The sequence below is a fragment of the Falco cherrug genome, chromosome 9, assembly GCF_023634085.1.
Source record: "Falco cherrug isolate bFalChe1 chromosome 9, bFalChe1.pri, whole genome shotgun sequence".
In the NCBI taxonomy this organism is placed as follows: domain Eukaryota; kingdom Metazoa; phylum Chordata; class Aves; order Falconiformes; family Falconidae; genus Falco; species Falco cherrug.
This window is the reverse complement of record NC_073705.1, coordinates 35,415,233-35,430,080: the sequence shown is the minus strand read 5'-3', so window position 1 is coordinate 35,430,080 and position 14,848 is coordinate 35,415,233. Positions and strand designations below refer to the sequence as shown.

At 41.7% G+C, this 14,848-nt stretch overlaps 1 protein-coding gene across 2 annotated transcripts in view; it reads right to left on the bottom strand.

The window, feature by feature from the left end:
- PRKG1 (protein kinase cGMP-dependent 1) overlaps positions 1 to 14,848 on the bottom strand; it is a 508,935-nt gene that overhangs the window by 8,910 nt on the left and 485,177 nt on the right. For both annotated transcript variants that reach the window (XM_055721117.1, XM_005446262.4), the window contains exons 11-16: positions 10,843 to 10,982; positions 6,683 to 6,772; positions 4,144 to 4,285; positions 1,781 to 1,944; positions 707 to 829; positions 550 to 612 (exon numbers count right to left, since the gene is read on the bottom strand). In XM_055721117.1, coding sequence (XP_055577092.1) covers positions 550 to 612; positions 707 to 829; positions 1,781 to 1,944; positions 4,144 to 4,285; positions 6,683 to 6,772; positions 10,843 to 10,982 — 722 coding nt within the window. The remainder of the gene's footprint in view (positions 1 to 549; positions 613 to 706; positions 830 to 1,780; positions 1,945 to 4,143; positions 4,286 to 6,682; positions 6,773 to 10,842; positions 10,983 to 14,848) is intronic.

The window sequence follows — 14,848 nt, the reverse complement described above, 5'->3', positions numbered from 1 at the left end:
TTCCAACCCATTTCTGTTGCTTTGGCGATGGGACAAGAGAAGGACCAGCACAGATGGATGAGATAACTTGCTTCTGCGATGGGTCTCTAATTTGTTCTTATCCCCCTCCACCAGTGTGAAAACTTAAAAGACATCACTTAACAACTCTGTCCCATTAGACCAAAAGGGACAATGAATTGGCATTACAGGTAGAGGGAAAGTGTGCTGGGTTAGGGGAGAAGGGAAATCAGAAGAACCTTGGAAAGTGATTCTGCAAACCAAAAATTCCAAGCAAGCAGTGGCTGAGTCGGATTGCTTCCAAATCCTCTTCTGCATTAGAGTAATTAAAGTGTAATGGTCAATGTCCCATGTGTTTAGCTTATAGGCAAAGCTAGTATCTACACCAAAAAACACTGGGGAAAAAAAAAGCCTAATGAAAATTAAATTAAAGTCTAAAGCACACTAGAAGGGAAAAACCAAAGGAGTTTAAGGAAAGTATTTTTTGCAGAAAATGGAACTATTTGAAGTGCATTTTTCTGGGGGCTGATGGATGGTGGAGAAGACACTTACTTGTGCTTTTGGATATCTTTCACTCCATTTTTCAAGTTCCCTAATCTTTCTGATGGATTGTCCCTATAAAATGAGTAACAAATTGGTTACTTTCTTAATCCTTCTGAACTCGTTTATTTGCAAACAAGATCAAGGCAATTATATTTCGTGTGCTTACCTGCATAGTTTTTTGATTAAATTAGCAGCATTTTTGGCAATCTTCTTTGGAAATTCAATCATGTCTATTCCCCTTAGTATGATGTTATAGGTCTTCATGGGGTCTGGGCCTGAGAAAGGGGGACTTCAGAGGGGAGAGGAAAATGAAGAAGATTGAAAGCTTGTCTTTAAAATAGCATTGAAGATTGATTAAAAAAAAAATCCAGAGCAAAACATAGTATCCTACTGAAATGAGGAAAGGTAGATGACAACTAGCAATGTTTTACTTCCTGTGATCTTAAATATTTCTCAGCCAAGGAGTTCTGATACTGTCTGGATTTCAGTGATGCTGACTGCAGGGAAGTACAAGAGTGAACTTCCCCAGAGCAGCACATGCTAGACCTCTTCTTTCCATGACGGACATCATATCCCAATATCCATATCCCAACAGCCTGAGTAAAAAGGGTCTGAGCAACGCTCGCTGGCTTACTCTCTGTTTGATGTGACAAGCTTTCAGTGGGGACTCGTTAGGTTTCCATCTGTTTAACAGAACAGGGGCTTGGGTCCAGCCCCAAAGGATAAGGAGGCTGAGGTGATCGATCTTTTCCAGCTCCTGTATCCTGGGAGTGAGCAATAGGGGATGAGGTGAGGAAGTGCCAGGAAGCCACTACTACCACCATCAGCAGTAATATATACATCCAAACCTAAATAAAGGGATGGATATATGGACTCAAGTCCCTGTGGTGTCAGGTCTACCTCCTCCTTTTCAGACGTGCGGCAGCCCATCGCTGCACCTCCCCAGGTGAACTACAAACCCTTTCCCTTTCCCCACCAGTTCAGCTCATTCAGGGCACAAAATGATTTTTTGGTATCATTTCACAGCATTTCCTAAAAAGCCTGCTCATGTCTTGCCCTTTGAGAGGTCTGCATGGAAGCTGTGATTTAAAGTGGAAAAACTAATTATTAGGTTCAGCAGCACACTGCTGTGCCGGACAGCACATGCCAGCTCTGAACCTTCCCCTTGCCTAATCAGGGTGACAACAGCAGAAATATTTGGATCTATTTTCAGCAGTGGCGCCGGCTCCAATGCCCATACCTGCCAGTCAGGAGTTCATACATTAAGATTCCCAGTGACCAGTAGTCTGCCGAAATGTCATGACCTTTATTCAGGATGATCTCGGGGGCTACGTACTCCGGGGTTCCACAGAAAGTCCATGTTTTCTTTCCAAATCCTATTTTCTTTGCAAAGCCAAAATCGACCTGTAGAAAGGAGAGTACCATCAGGGCAGAGCACGAGAGGGAATGTCAGCCATGTGCTCCACTCCTCTTGAAGTGAAGCAAAGCAGAAAGGTTTCCTCATGGGAATATTCTCCTAGCTAAAGCATCGTGGGTCATTCCAGGACCAGGCAACCACAGTGACCTTTCCATCGATTTATCCTTCGTAATTTAAAAGGAAGATTCGTGTCAGGGAAGAACAAATGCCAGCACCGAGGGTTTCTTGGGAGATGTAACTTCATATCATTCACAACTCAGGTTAATTTATTTTTGGGGGTTTTTTTGTTTTATTTTTTAAACTCCTAGCCTCAACCTGAGCAAGCAACTATTTAGGTTAAATATGGACCATTCTGGCATCTAGTGAAAAGTTATTTCTCTCCCAGTATAAAGAGCAAGGCAGTACAACTGTCCTCCCAGTTTTCTTAAAGTTGTCGGAACGTGTTGGTGGGCTCACAAACCTCAGCATGCCCCTATAGCAGTGCCCCTGTGGCACCAGCCATAGTGGGAAATCAGATTATACTGGGAACCGAAGCCACCTTTGGGGCCCAGGCAGAGCTCTGGTTAATAGGCTTACAGTATTTCCAGCTCTACCCCTCCTGCCCTCCCCTGCCTTGGCACTGTGCTGGCCTGGCACTGTGGCCTGTAGCACACTCTGCTGTCCCTTGTTGGCTGTGAGATGCTCCTACACTTTGCACTGGTCAGGAGCAAAATGACCTACAAGGTCACAGTCCCACAAGGGACCTCAGACACTTCTTGTGCTATCATGGATGTGTTCAGGAGATCAAAATGTCTAAGGAGCTGGGGGCTGGTGATGAGGTCAGCAGAGACCCAGATCCAGATCTTCCTGGGCTGGGGAGAAGGGCACTCCAGCACCAAATTGTCCTCTATCATCTGACATCTTGCTGGACTCCCAGTCCTTAGCAAAATGCTGTAGAGGATAAACCCTGATATCGTTCATTAGGGTTAGTGTCACAGTGACACATGGTGGCTGCCACTGGGTCATGAAGGTCCATGATGGTGATGGTCTGACTTACTGCTCCTGGCTGCTGACATTGCTCCTGAGTTTTCCTTCCCAAAGGCAGGGGAGAGTCCCCAAACCAAGAGGCAGAGCCCTTGGCCCTCTGCGACTCTCAGGAAGGGAATCAGCTCCTCTTGGATGAAGCTCTTTTTAGGAGTGCATTGCCCTGTCTCTAACTGATGGCTTCTCAATTACCCACATCCTCCAGCACCTCCCACCATGGGAAGTCTTTCTTTTCTTCTCCCCCTCTCACCTGGCTATTTGGGGTATACCTTACATGCAGGGCAGCTCTGTGTTGATTTTTGAGGCAAAAAAGTAATTTGAGTGAATAATGCAATACAGTGAAACCTATCAGAAACTCCCTAATTTGGAGGGTGGAGGTCTTACACACACTGCTGTCCTGGTTTGAGGAGGTAGATCTTGCAGGGGACAGCACTGAGAAGAAGCACGACCTTCTGGGAGGAACAGTTTCAGGCAGAGCCTTATGCAGTTGTTGTCCCAGAGCAGCTTGCACAGACCAGGCACTGTGTTATCGGTGCTAAAACGTAAGTGGCCTTCCTAAACCAAGAAGCTGTATCCGCCACAGTTCGCCAACACAGACCAGAGCAATTGATAATAATTTCTTGACATGACAGGATCACGATTAATATTTCCATTAAGAATGACATCATTGCTTACAGAAAAGACCCAACTCAGGAACAGCAGTGTGCAAACTTTGTTTCACCAGTTGCCTCTAAAGCCTACAGATGCAAGTCCTCCCCATCTCCCACCAATATTTAAAGACAACTATTTTTAAGTTATCTTTTAGTCTTTCAGTAGCTCCAAAACAGCTGGGTGGATTTCTCCCAATGGTCTTTTCTAAACATTTCCACTTCAGGACCACAGATCTGAATTTCAAGCCAGAATTAATGTTTTCCAGCTCAACCGTACTCTGAGCCTCAGTCTGTTGGAGGTTGGGAAAACATCGCAGTAGTGGATGACAACACCCTTGTGTCGATCTCATCTCAGCATCTACTGATGGCCACCATCAGAGACAGGGCCCTGGGCTGTGTGGACTTTGCTTCTGAGCCTCTATGGCTAATTGTGTGTTCTCCTCTACCCCTAATATCAGTTTTCTGGTAGTAGCAGTGTCTTTTTTTGGCAAACCAGATGTTGCAGACACTCACCAGTTTGGCATAACCTCGATGATCCAGAATGAGGTTTTCTGGCTTGAGGTCCCTATAAATGATCCCTTTGGAATGCAAATAGGCAAAAGCTTCGACCACACATGCTGTGTAAAACCTGGTCGTTGAATCTTCAAATGAACCTCTGTGTAAAACAGGAGAGGGAAAAAGGATAAAGTGGTTAGATCTCTTCCCTTACCTGACTTCACTCTGCTGTTAAAATATCTATACAGTTCAGTAGAATCATGCTAATACCTGGAAAGTGCCTGTTGCTAAAGTCGCCTTTATATATAAATGTAATTGCATATCCGTTTTTGGAGTTAGCATCTTTGTCTTCAATCCACCTTAATATCAAACATTAATATCTAAAACATTTTAGGTTTTATTTTATAATTTCATCTCATAGAATTAAAACTTAGAAATCATTATCTTGTAAGCAAAAGGTGATTTTTTTTATTACAATCTTTGATTTGTGGGTGCTAAGGCTATTTTGAGATGTGGAGATCAAAACTCCTGTACTAATGTTCGTAATGGAGACAACAGACAGAAAAATTACAGTTTCTGGAAGCTGAAGTGTTATTTGCAAATTCAGCGTAACCTGCACTTTTGGATCCTTGTTTCAGCACCAGTTTGCAACCAGTTTTCCAAAACCAACCATATGCCCCTCCCTGCTGAGAGCTGGCTGTGGGAGCTGCCTGTGCTCTGAAGCGCGTCTAAGCTAGGTGGCAGCAGAACCACAATTTAAAGCTCAGGGAATTAAAAATAAAATTATCAGGCTCTGACAAAGACTATGAAAAATACAACCTGGCACAGCTAACTTTGCAATGGTTCTTACTTTAATGGTCCCAAGAAGGCATGTCCTAGGAAAAGGAAGAATTGCAGAAAATTTGTTCTTAGTAATTAAAAAAGAATCTAATCTTTGCTTTCCGATCAATCTTTCCAATACATTTCTTTCACTTTCCAAACCTAATTAAATTTATGTTCCAATAATGAGCCTATTACATAGTTACACATAATTTACCTCATCTTCTCCTGCCTTGTGGGTGTATTATGTGCACATCCCACATACACCTGTGCAACCCACCTGCCACCTACCCGCCCACAACCAAACCCAAACACTGTAAGGTCAAACCCTCCCAAGGCAGGAAATACCACGGCCGCATTTGCTTGTGCATTACGGTGCGGTATGTAATTACATGCTTTCCTAATTATATTTTCCATGGCACTTCTGTGTCCCAACAGCATAGTCCTTCTTGCAGGGTATTTGATGCATTATCCTGTTTCCCACTTTGATGAGTGGCCCTCATATAATACGTGTTATCTAGTCTAAAAGTCCATGCAGAACTATTGATTTCCTCCTCCTCATTGCTATCATACCTGACTGTGTCATAAATATTAAGAAATATTAATAGATATTATTTATCAGAGTGCCTCCATGAAACAGGTGGATGTTGCTATTCACAGCAGAGCAAACACTGAAATGAAAAAAATAGGTCTTTCCCTGGGATGGGAAATAGATTTTTCAGATGACTTTGAAGAAATCTGCATCTTTTACCTTGAAAATGCACTTTCCCATAGATTTCATTCGCAACTGTGAACTCTCAGTAATGCCACTGCTGCCTTAGGGCCTTGGTCCAGACTAAACTGGCCACGACAGCAATGTCTAAAGGTGCCACACTAGAAGGACCCTACTTCTGGAGCGTGTCTTTCAGGAACACAGTGAAACTGGCCTTGATATTGCACCTCCTGCAATGCGTGGCTGCCATTCTCTGCTATCATACAGGGTGCCCAAAGTATTTTTTTACCCTTAAGAGAGTCTCACATTTCCCTATCAGGTGCCTGTGCCTCCAGGCAGGCTCACAAATGTGAGAAATGGTACTGGGGACACCAAGGACAGAGCTATACTTTCTATGGTTGCAAAAGGTTGTTGTTCTAGGTCAGGGGTCCTCAAACTTTTTAAACAGGGGGCCAGCGCGCGGATGAAGTGGCAGGCAGCCATCTGCGGCTGCTTGGTTTCCCCACCAACCCCCGGCTGGGGGGTTCTGTAAATACCGAGGGCTGGATTGAGGACCCTGGGGGGCTGTGTCTGGCCTGTGGGCCGTAGTTTGAGGACCCCTGTTCTAGGTGATTACAATTAAAATATGCTGCTGGCTATTTAGGGATACCCCTTAGAGATGAAGACACAGGGGAAGGGCAGTCAAAGTCTTGTCATAGATGCAATTCATCACATGACTGCCACTTTTACCTTCTATATTTTTTCAGAGGCCATGACAAAGTAGCTCTGAATAAGTCTCCACTTACATAAATCCTTGTACATGTTAGATACAACCTGAATCAGTCCTTATTCTCAGGTATAATGGGATTCACTTTGGTTTTAGTCAACTGCATAGGAATAAAAACAGCTCCTCATGTGTCTGCATTCTTAAATCAAATGTAGCATGTAAGATCCAGATTTTTTCCACGAAGGATAAAGACCTTTGATTATACAGAGGCATATTAGAAAATATTTTACTTTGTAGGACAAGAGTTTCTTACAACTCACCTGTCCCTGAGAATTGTCCAGAGCTCTCCACCTAGACAGGCTTCCATCAGCATGTACAGGTACTTGCTGTCCTTGAACGTCCTGTAGAGCCTGTCATTGTTAAACAAGAAAATCATAAATACATCCACCATACAAGCGAAGGCACCAAGCGTTCCCACTTCTCACAGACTGTGCACTTCATCCCAGGACACACCACAAGACTAAGGGTATCTTTCAGAGCTAGTGCTACATTTAAGGAGATCACTTCAACGTCTCTTCTTGGGTGGGAAATATTTCTGCAGAAAAGGATGGGTGGTGAAGCATATCGTGGACCCCAGAAGAAGAGGTCATCGCTCCTCTACGTGCTATATATAAAATCTGCCATTTCTAACGGCATAACCTGACATCCGGCATTTCAGATGTGCTTGAAAAAGACTTCTCCTACCATTTTTTATAACATCCATATCATCTTATTCTCACTAGAGTCCAGCTGCTGATTGGCAGTCTTCCTTCCGTTTGAATTATTTCAAAGGAGTACTGCCTGATTTGTGATTCATTTCAGAACTTAAACTCACTGATTTGGTAGAGTTTAAAGAGAATCCACTGACATGTAGTTGTCTGAAAGTGCTCTTCCTCTTCCTCCCAGGGACTGAATGTAGAAGAATTGCCTAAAGGGATAGATAGGCCAGGCTTTATGAACTTGTCCTTCTTCTCAAATGATATCTAAATTGTGTGGTAAAATCCATGCTCTGTGTTTTATATGACATATTAAATAAATGCAACTATAAAACTATGGAAATAAAAATAGGATATTCAGTATTAGCTGTTTTACTTAATTTTATTGTTGAAGTACTTCTGTATTTCTTGCTACACATGTGGTTATATCAGTGCAGGTTGCCTGCAGGAATGAGCCCACTGCATGTAGATGCTGGAAAGGTTTCTTTGCAGCTGCACTGTTTAGAAATAAATTTTAAAATTCTGAGCTCTGCAGCAGAAAGGGATGCTGAAGGATATTCTGTTATGGGGTAATTGCTGCATTCATGAGAGTTTCCAAGAGTTAAAAATTAAAGGGCTGATGCAACACAATATAAATTAAAATAGGTCATTTTGCAGATCCTAGCTCTTCCCAGCCAGTGATAAATCCAGTTATTAATATCTTTTACAGAGCTGTGTGATGGACCAGGGGGAAAACACAACAGGAGTTGGCTCCTTTCAAAGGCATTCAGTTAAATATTAACTTAAGGTCCGTGGCAAAACATCCTGGCAGCTACAGCTTGGCTTCGATACTCCTTTCACATCATGATGCTAGACAACATTTGTCTCCTGTCTGTGTTTGTGTAGCATCCAGCATACAGTTTAGCAGCACTAACCCACTCTATTTTTTGGAATGTTTAACAGAAAAAGATTCCAGTAGCTCAGATGTGATGTAAGCAGGAGTTTGGGTACTGAATATGCTCAGAGCTTATCTACCTGGGAAGTATTCTATACCTAAAAGGTACTATTTGCAGCCACAACAAAATGCAAAGGAAAAAAAAAAAATAAACCAGTGTTTCAGATCTTTCCTTATTCTAGCATTACCTATGCTGACATTTAAAACACCAGTTATAACATGTTTCTTCAAAAAAGTTGGAACAAACTTGCTGACCATTTCATATGGTTAAAATCTCTAGGTTTAACAAAAAATATACCCCATTTCTTGCAAGTTAGACAAAATCTATCTTAATAAACATTTCATTTACATTAAGGTTTACATAAAACTTAACATATTCAAGAAACCAAAATATGAATAATTAAATATTTTTAATTGCTCAGTAATTAAAATGCTACTGAAATAAGGAAGTACTTTCTCTAGTTAAGGTAGTACTGCTGAAAAATTGCTTTCCAGAAAATTTTATGGGCATCAAATCTGGCCTAAAACATGCAAAAAAATCAAACATTGTTTATTAACTGTAACAATTTACACATGATGAAACCGCACTATTTCAGTAGATCAGTCTTATGTTTGAGATGTCATAATATTTAAATTCATTTTTTATTTATTTTCTTAATCATCTAAATATTTGGACATCCAGTGCAGACATCCACTGCTCAACACTTGCTCTACCAAACCCTGAGCATTTTGTTCTGTGAGATTTTTAGTTTAGCTATGAGTAAATTTTATTTAGTGGTACTTGGCGTCTTCTGCTTCTTTTGCCTGGTTTAATGCATTTTAATAACCAGACTGAACTATTCTTCAAAGATTTTTAACAAACATTTTCATGATGGATTAAGAAAATAATCGAGTTCTTTGGGAATTTTGTCTTGCCAGTTCTCACATCCCAGAGATTGTGTTCTAATTCCAAGATCATTTTAAACCCACTTTTCACCCAACACTTCAAAACACAATTAATCTACCAAAGTGGTAATTTTTCTACCCTAGCACCCAGAAAAGTGTTATCTCACCTGGCCTAGGAAAGGGTATATGAATAATTTTTGGATAGAAACTATAAGACAACTTCAAATCCTTGTGCATGTGCAGTAGAAGTGAGGGGGAAAAGCAGACACAGAGTTTGGTAAACCAGGTATTTTTTTAGCTGTGGGACATGCAACAGTGAAAGGTTGGACTTTATGACTTATAAAGTCCCTTACCAGTGTAGGATTCTCACAGGGTATAAAAATAGTTGAGAGGCTGGTTACTGTGAAGGATGGGAATTATTGCATGATACGGAAGGAAAAGAGCTATGGCAAACACATCTTTTTCTCACTTGCCTGCTGAAGAATAAAAAGTGGGAATGAAGAAGTATTTATTTTATTAGCTATGAATATCAGGGGCTCCATTAGGAAATGTTTGCAGGCTCGGGCTTTTTACTTAAGAGGGGGTATTTCTGGAAATGGTGTCAAAATGCCAAGCCTCTGCTTGGCTGGCCCTGCACTTCACCTCTCTTTACAACCCCATTCCAAGACAACTCAGGCTTCAGAAAATGAATCTATAGGCTGAAATAGCCCGCAAGGTGTATTTGGCTCTAGCCTAGGTAACGGGGACATGTTTGTGAATTGAATATTGTGGCGTGAAGGAAACAGCAGCTGGATAGGATGTTGAGCTGCAGTTGTCACCCATGAATCAGAGGCGAAGCCGTGGGCTCTGGGGGAATCCCAGGGATCAACCCAGGAAGGAAACACCCTCTTAGTGACTGATGGGTGTCCATCCCAGCCATGCACTTGCCTTTGTATTTATCACAGGGGTTTGGTTTCACCCCTGGGTTAGTATGTCTCTCTGGAGCAATTTTTGGGAGCAGGGTTGATCTCCTTTGGCAAAAGGCAAGTACTTCAGGCATCTCTTTGAGGGTGGGATGAAGCGCCCTTGGCTTAGATCAGAGGCTGCCCTTTTAGATGCCTCCAGCTCAGTGAAATGCATTTCCCTGCCAGAGATCTTCACAACCCACTGATCTTACCCTGACCTAAAACATACAAGGAACCACCTCTGTTTCCTGCTGAACAGATACTCACAATCCCTGAAGAGTCAGAGAACTTTGCTTATTAGGGTTAAAACAAAGAAAATGCCTGGCACCTGATTTTATTCACTGAAGAACAGCATCTGCTTAGGTCTGGGGGAGGGATATGGCTTTAGTGCATTTATCCATGATGAGTCAAGGGATGCTGAACTGAATGTATGTAATATACCCTAAAGAGAAGCACTGGATACAACTCTCTATTCACATGGCAGCGCATGATCTCAAAAGATTAAACCCTGCCTTCCAGCTTCCCTTTGTGGGAAGGAAAACTCAGAAACTCAGAAGAACAAGGAAAATTAACCTTGAGCAGGGACAATGCCAAGTAATGGTGCATACATCTCCTGGGAGCATCACCTGCCAGCCTCATCAAGCTCTGCCAAGGCTGCAGGCTGGGGGTGTGCCTGCTCCAGAAGCCACAAAGCCATGTGAGCACAGCACAGGGCCAAGGCAAACCAGTTAAGACTTGAGTTAAGTTTAGGCTTGGGTGGTTGTCCCCCATGGGCAGAGTAATCTCACGTTTACCTGGGAAAGACCTTAGTCCATTCACCCACAGTTCCTTGCAGGGAAGCTATGGCTAAAGGGTGTTTCTGGTGACAGATGGATTACTGCTATGTGATGTGGTTTTATGAAATGCCGAGATCAGCTGTGCTTTGCTCCCCCACGGCAGCGCACAAGGCAAAGGGACAGTACCTCACGATGAAATCTGAGTGCGCGCTCTGCATGATCTGCTTCTCCGAGCGGATGTGCTCCTGCTGCCTTGTGTCCACGATGTGACGTTTCTTCAGTATTTTCATGGCAAACGTTTTTGATTCTTCGCTTTTCAACTGGACCTTGGGTAGAGAAGGCAAACACAATGGTTAGAAGCAGGATGCAAATGCCCTGCCAAGTTGTGACAGTCCAACTGCATGGAGACACAGTTATCCCACTACCCTACCTTCAAATAATTCTTTTCATCTCTTCAGTTATCAGCTTCATGTTGGTATAAACTGTATTTCTAAATGCTTGACCTATTGTTAAATGGAAAAGCCATTTCTAAAAATGCGTTTTAGGGAAAACCCAACTATCAGCATTACTTAGGTCAGATGTTGCTAGCTAACGCACAACTTTCACAAAGCCTTTTTCTATAGCTAGCAACAAATGCACTGGCTCTGGCAGGGAAATGCAGTCCTTGGATGTTTGTAGAGGATGAGCAGAGCTGGCTTTTCAAAGGCACTGCTTGGTCACGTCTTTACTTTTAACCTTAAGCCTCAGCAACCTATTTTTAGCCTGATTTCCTGAGATGAGGTTAAAGGGAGCTGTTTGCTTGCTCGCCGGTGTAACCCTGGTAACTTCTGAACCCTAAGCCATCCCCAGCCTGCTCTGAGGGACCAGTACCCATCCCAAAGACAGCTGGAAGGCAGCCATTCTTTCCACCTTGGACATCCCCTCTTGGTCACCACCAAACAAGAAAGGAACCTCATCACTGACCTACCAGGCCTCTTAGTTTGCTAAATTCCCCCAGCAGCTGCTCACAATAGTATTGCCAGTTGAATGCTTTTTGCCCTTTACAGTAAGAGGTGCCATTTGGCGACTTCTATTTTGGTTTTCTTTTTGGAATTTGGCTTCCGGCAGCAGACAAGCAGCTTGACTGTCATCAAGCCCCATCAGAAATATAGCTTGTCTTTTACGTTAGAAGACAACACTTATGCAATCTCCATTTATTTAGTATAATACCTATTTTTATATTTTCTTGGTAACAGATATGTGGGCTGATATGCGACATGGCACCTTCCACACTCTTCCCAGGCTGCATACCCTAACCTTGAACAGTTTCCTCTGCATCTGCTTTGTTTATGTAAAGGTTCAAGTTGCACAGAAAATCAAGGAGGGATGGTATCCTCAGCATTCCATCTTTGTCAAAAATCAAACTGGTACTCTGATGTCCACAAAGACACATACAGCTTAAGAAAATCAAACCCAAAAGGGCAATTGTCAGCTGGCAAAGAGATTTCCACCACCACCACAAGTAACTCAGAAATAAACCCTAATAAATGAGAGTCCACCCATTTACGGCCAAAGTCTTCATCACTAAGTTCTTCAGTATGTATATATGCATGCATTCCTTTATCTGTTTTAAAACCACTCAGGGTTTCAGCCTCCAGATTTGTGGCTTCTTATTTTCTCCATGGCTGCAAGTATTTCCAAGACCACATGAAACTTTTCTTTTTCCAAAGGGACTATTCTGTATTTTACGCTGAGACTCATAACTATTATCTTTGCATGAAGCCTGTTTGCCATTTAATCTTCAGGAAAACAGGGTACAAAGACCTAAACAATCCACATAAAATAAAGAAAAACATTTTTCCTCATCTATGCAGTAGAGCTGCTCAGTTATTTTTTGAACTGGTGCTACACAGTGCTGCCTTCGCTCTGTGGTTTGACCACAGCTCAAAGCAGAAAGAAATTCTGCCTTTATGGCAGACTGAAAGTGATAAAAGCATTTTGGTTTGGGGTTAGGCTTTGGGGTTTTTTTGTTTCATTTTGAATAAATGGCATATGAACTTCAGCTCAACTGTTTCAAATAAATCATTTGATATCATTGCATCTAAATCAAACCAGGCTGTTTCAGGATAGCAGGGAAAGGAGTGAGGTGACATGCAGGTAATGAAGACATGATGAAAGCTAAGGTAAAATCTGGGCTGAGCAGAACTTATCAAAACTTGCAAAAAAACCCATTAAGGTTTATTATGACTAGAGCATATACTTCTGGAGAAATTATGCCTCTTGCTTTTGATAGTAATCCAGATTGCTTGGTTTCCCATCAGACCTGTCCATCTGGTGATGGACAAGCACAATCAGCTGCAACACAAATTATTTCAAACAAAAGCCTGTGCAAATCCCTATTAGATATTATGGGTCAGATTCGTTTTCTTTCAGCCTGTATTTTTTTAAGGTTAGGTTGTTCACAGACAAATAATAATGAACAATGGAACCAAGAGAGTAGCTCCAGTAGCAAACTTGAACACTTCTTGGTCAATTTGGACATGGAACTTTTAAAAAAAGTAATATTTAGCACTCTAAACCTACTTGAAACATAATTTCCTATTTTCCTAATTTTAATCTGTACTAGACATTAGTATTAAAAAAAAACCACAACTAACTGATGGAGACCTGTATGAATAAATTCCAATATTACAGAATAAAGGGTACTACAAATAATTCCCAGCATGTCCACTTCAGGTATTATGATTTTAATACCATGGATTCTGACTACCTGATTTTTCTCTTTCATTAATAAGACATTTCTTTTATTAATTACTGGTTTTTTTTCAGGAATGCCTGTGCACACAATGGAGGGGAAGTAACCTGCTTTCCTATACATACTTGCACTTGTACAGGAAGGAAATTACTAAGAGGAAGCAGAAGGCAGTAGTTTTATTTGGTGTTTCATAATGTTATCAATGCCACAAATGTTTAAATATAGAACAATCAGGTGGCTACAATCAGCTAATGCAAGACTTTGACCTAATGCCACAGGAGAATTTAGATCCATTTTCCATTCCCACTACTCTTGTGCTTCATAAGGCAGAGGATTTGCAAGAGTTTTGATAGTGTGGGGGTATAAATTTGCATTAAATGTGCTGATGCTCCAAAACAAGCTGTAAAGGCACAAAATCTAAGGCTTAAATTTTGGATCAACTGGTGGTCCATCTGTAAAATAAAACCTGCAACTTCTCCTTCTTCAATATGGCTGAGTCCTCTCCATGCTTTGGTGTTTCTGCCAAATGTGGTAATGAAGATGACTATTTTTATGATGTAAATCTGGGGAGCTCCAGGTGATTTCTATAATTCTTACAAACAGTAATTTTTAATATTAAGCTCAATATCATTTCAAAAGTAGAAAAAAAATCCCATCCACAAGTCACTCGGACTTCTTTTTATGTAATAATAATAAAAAGAAGGATCACCATTGAGAATCGGCTGCTGAGAAGAACACTTTGTCCTTCAAGTATAATGAGAAAAATAACTCACAGAGCCACAGAAGCCACAAGGATTTTGACTCGCAGCTCAGAAGAAGGGGGATACATTAGGCAGGAAGCTTAGCCTCCCAAAGACACCCACCACAAAAATCTTCCAAATGCTTCAGAAAAGGGAAAAGTATGCAGTTTTCCATGGAAGGCAGTTTGCAATGAAGCCACCCTTGCTACACAAATCATGAGATCAGCTCTCACTCAATGGGAAGCAACATCTTACTATTTCAAAGGCCCCAGGACAATTGATTCAGTGGAGATCTCCTGGTGTCCTGGGTTTCAATCACTCTGAGTGTAGCTGAACCACTAAGAAGATCGACAAAGGGTAATCACCAGCTTCCATATCTCTCAATCTCTTTTTGCAAGTTAAAAGAATTTCTGGTCCTTTGTCCCCTTTTTTCACTCCTCTCCTCACATTGACCTCACTCAGTCACTGCCCTTTCACCAGCACAAAAATCTCCAAAATTATCTCTCTTGGAGATTCCGCACACTGGCAGTAAGAGCAAACATCAAAGTCACTGAAAACGTCCAGATTCAACAATAATATTAAACCTGCCTATCTGCTGAAAGGCCCAGTGGCAGGGAAAAATTAGAAATAAAATTTATAGCACTGAGTATACTCCTTTTTCTCTCCACCTTCATACACACATTTCAGCTTTCCATTTATGTCCGTCTCATCATTGCAC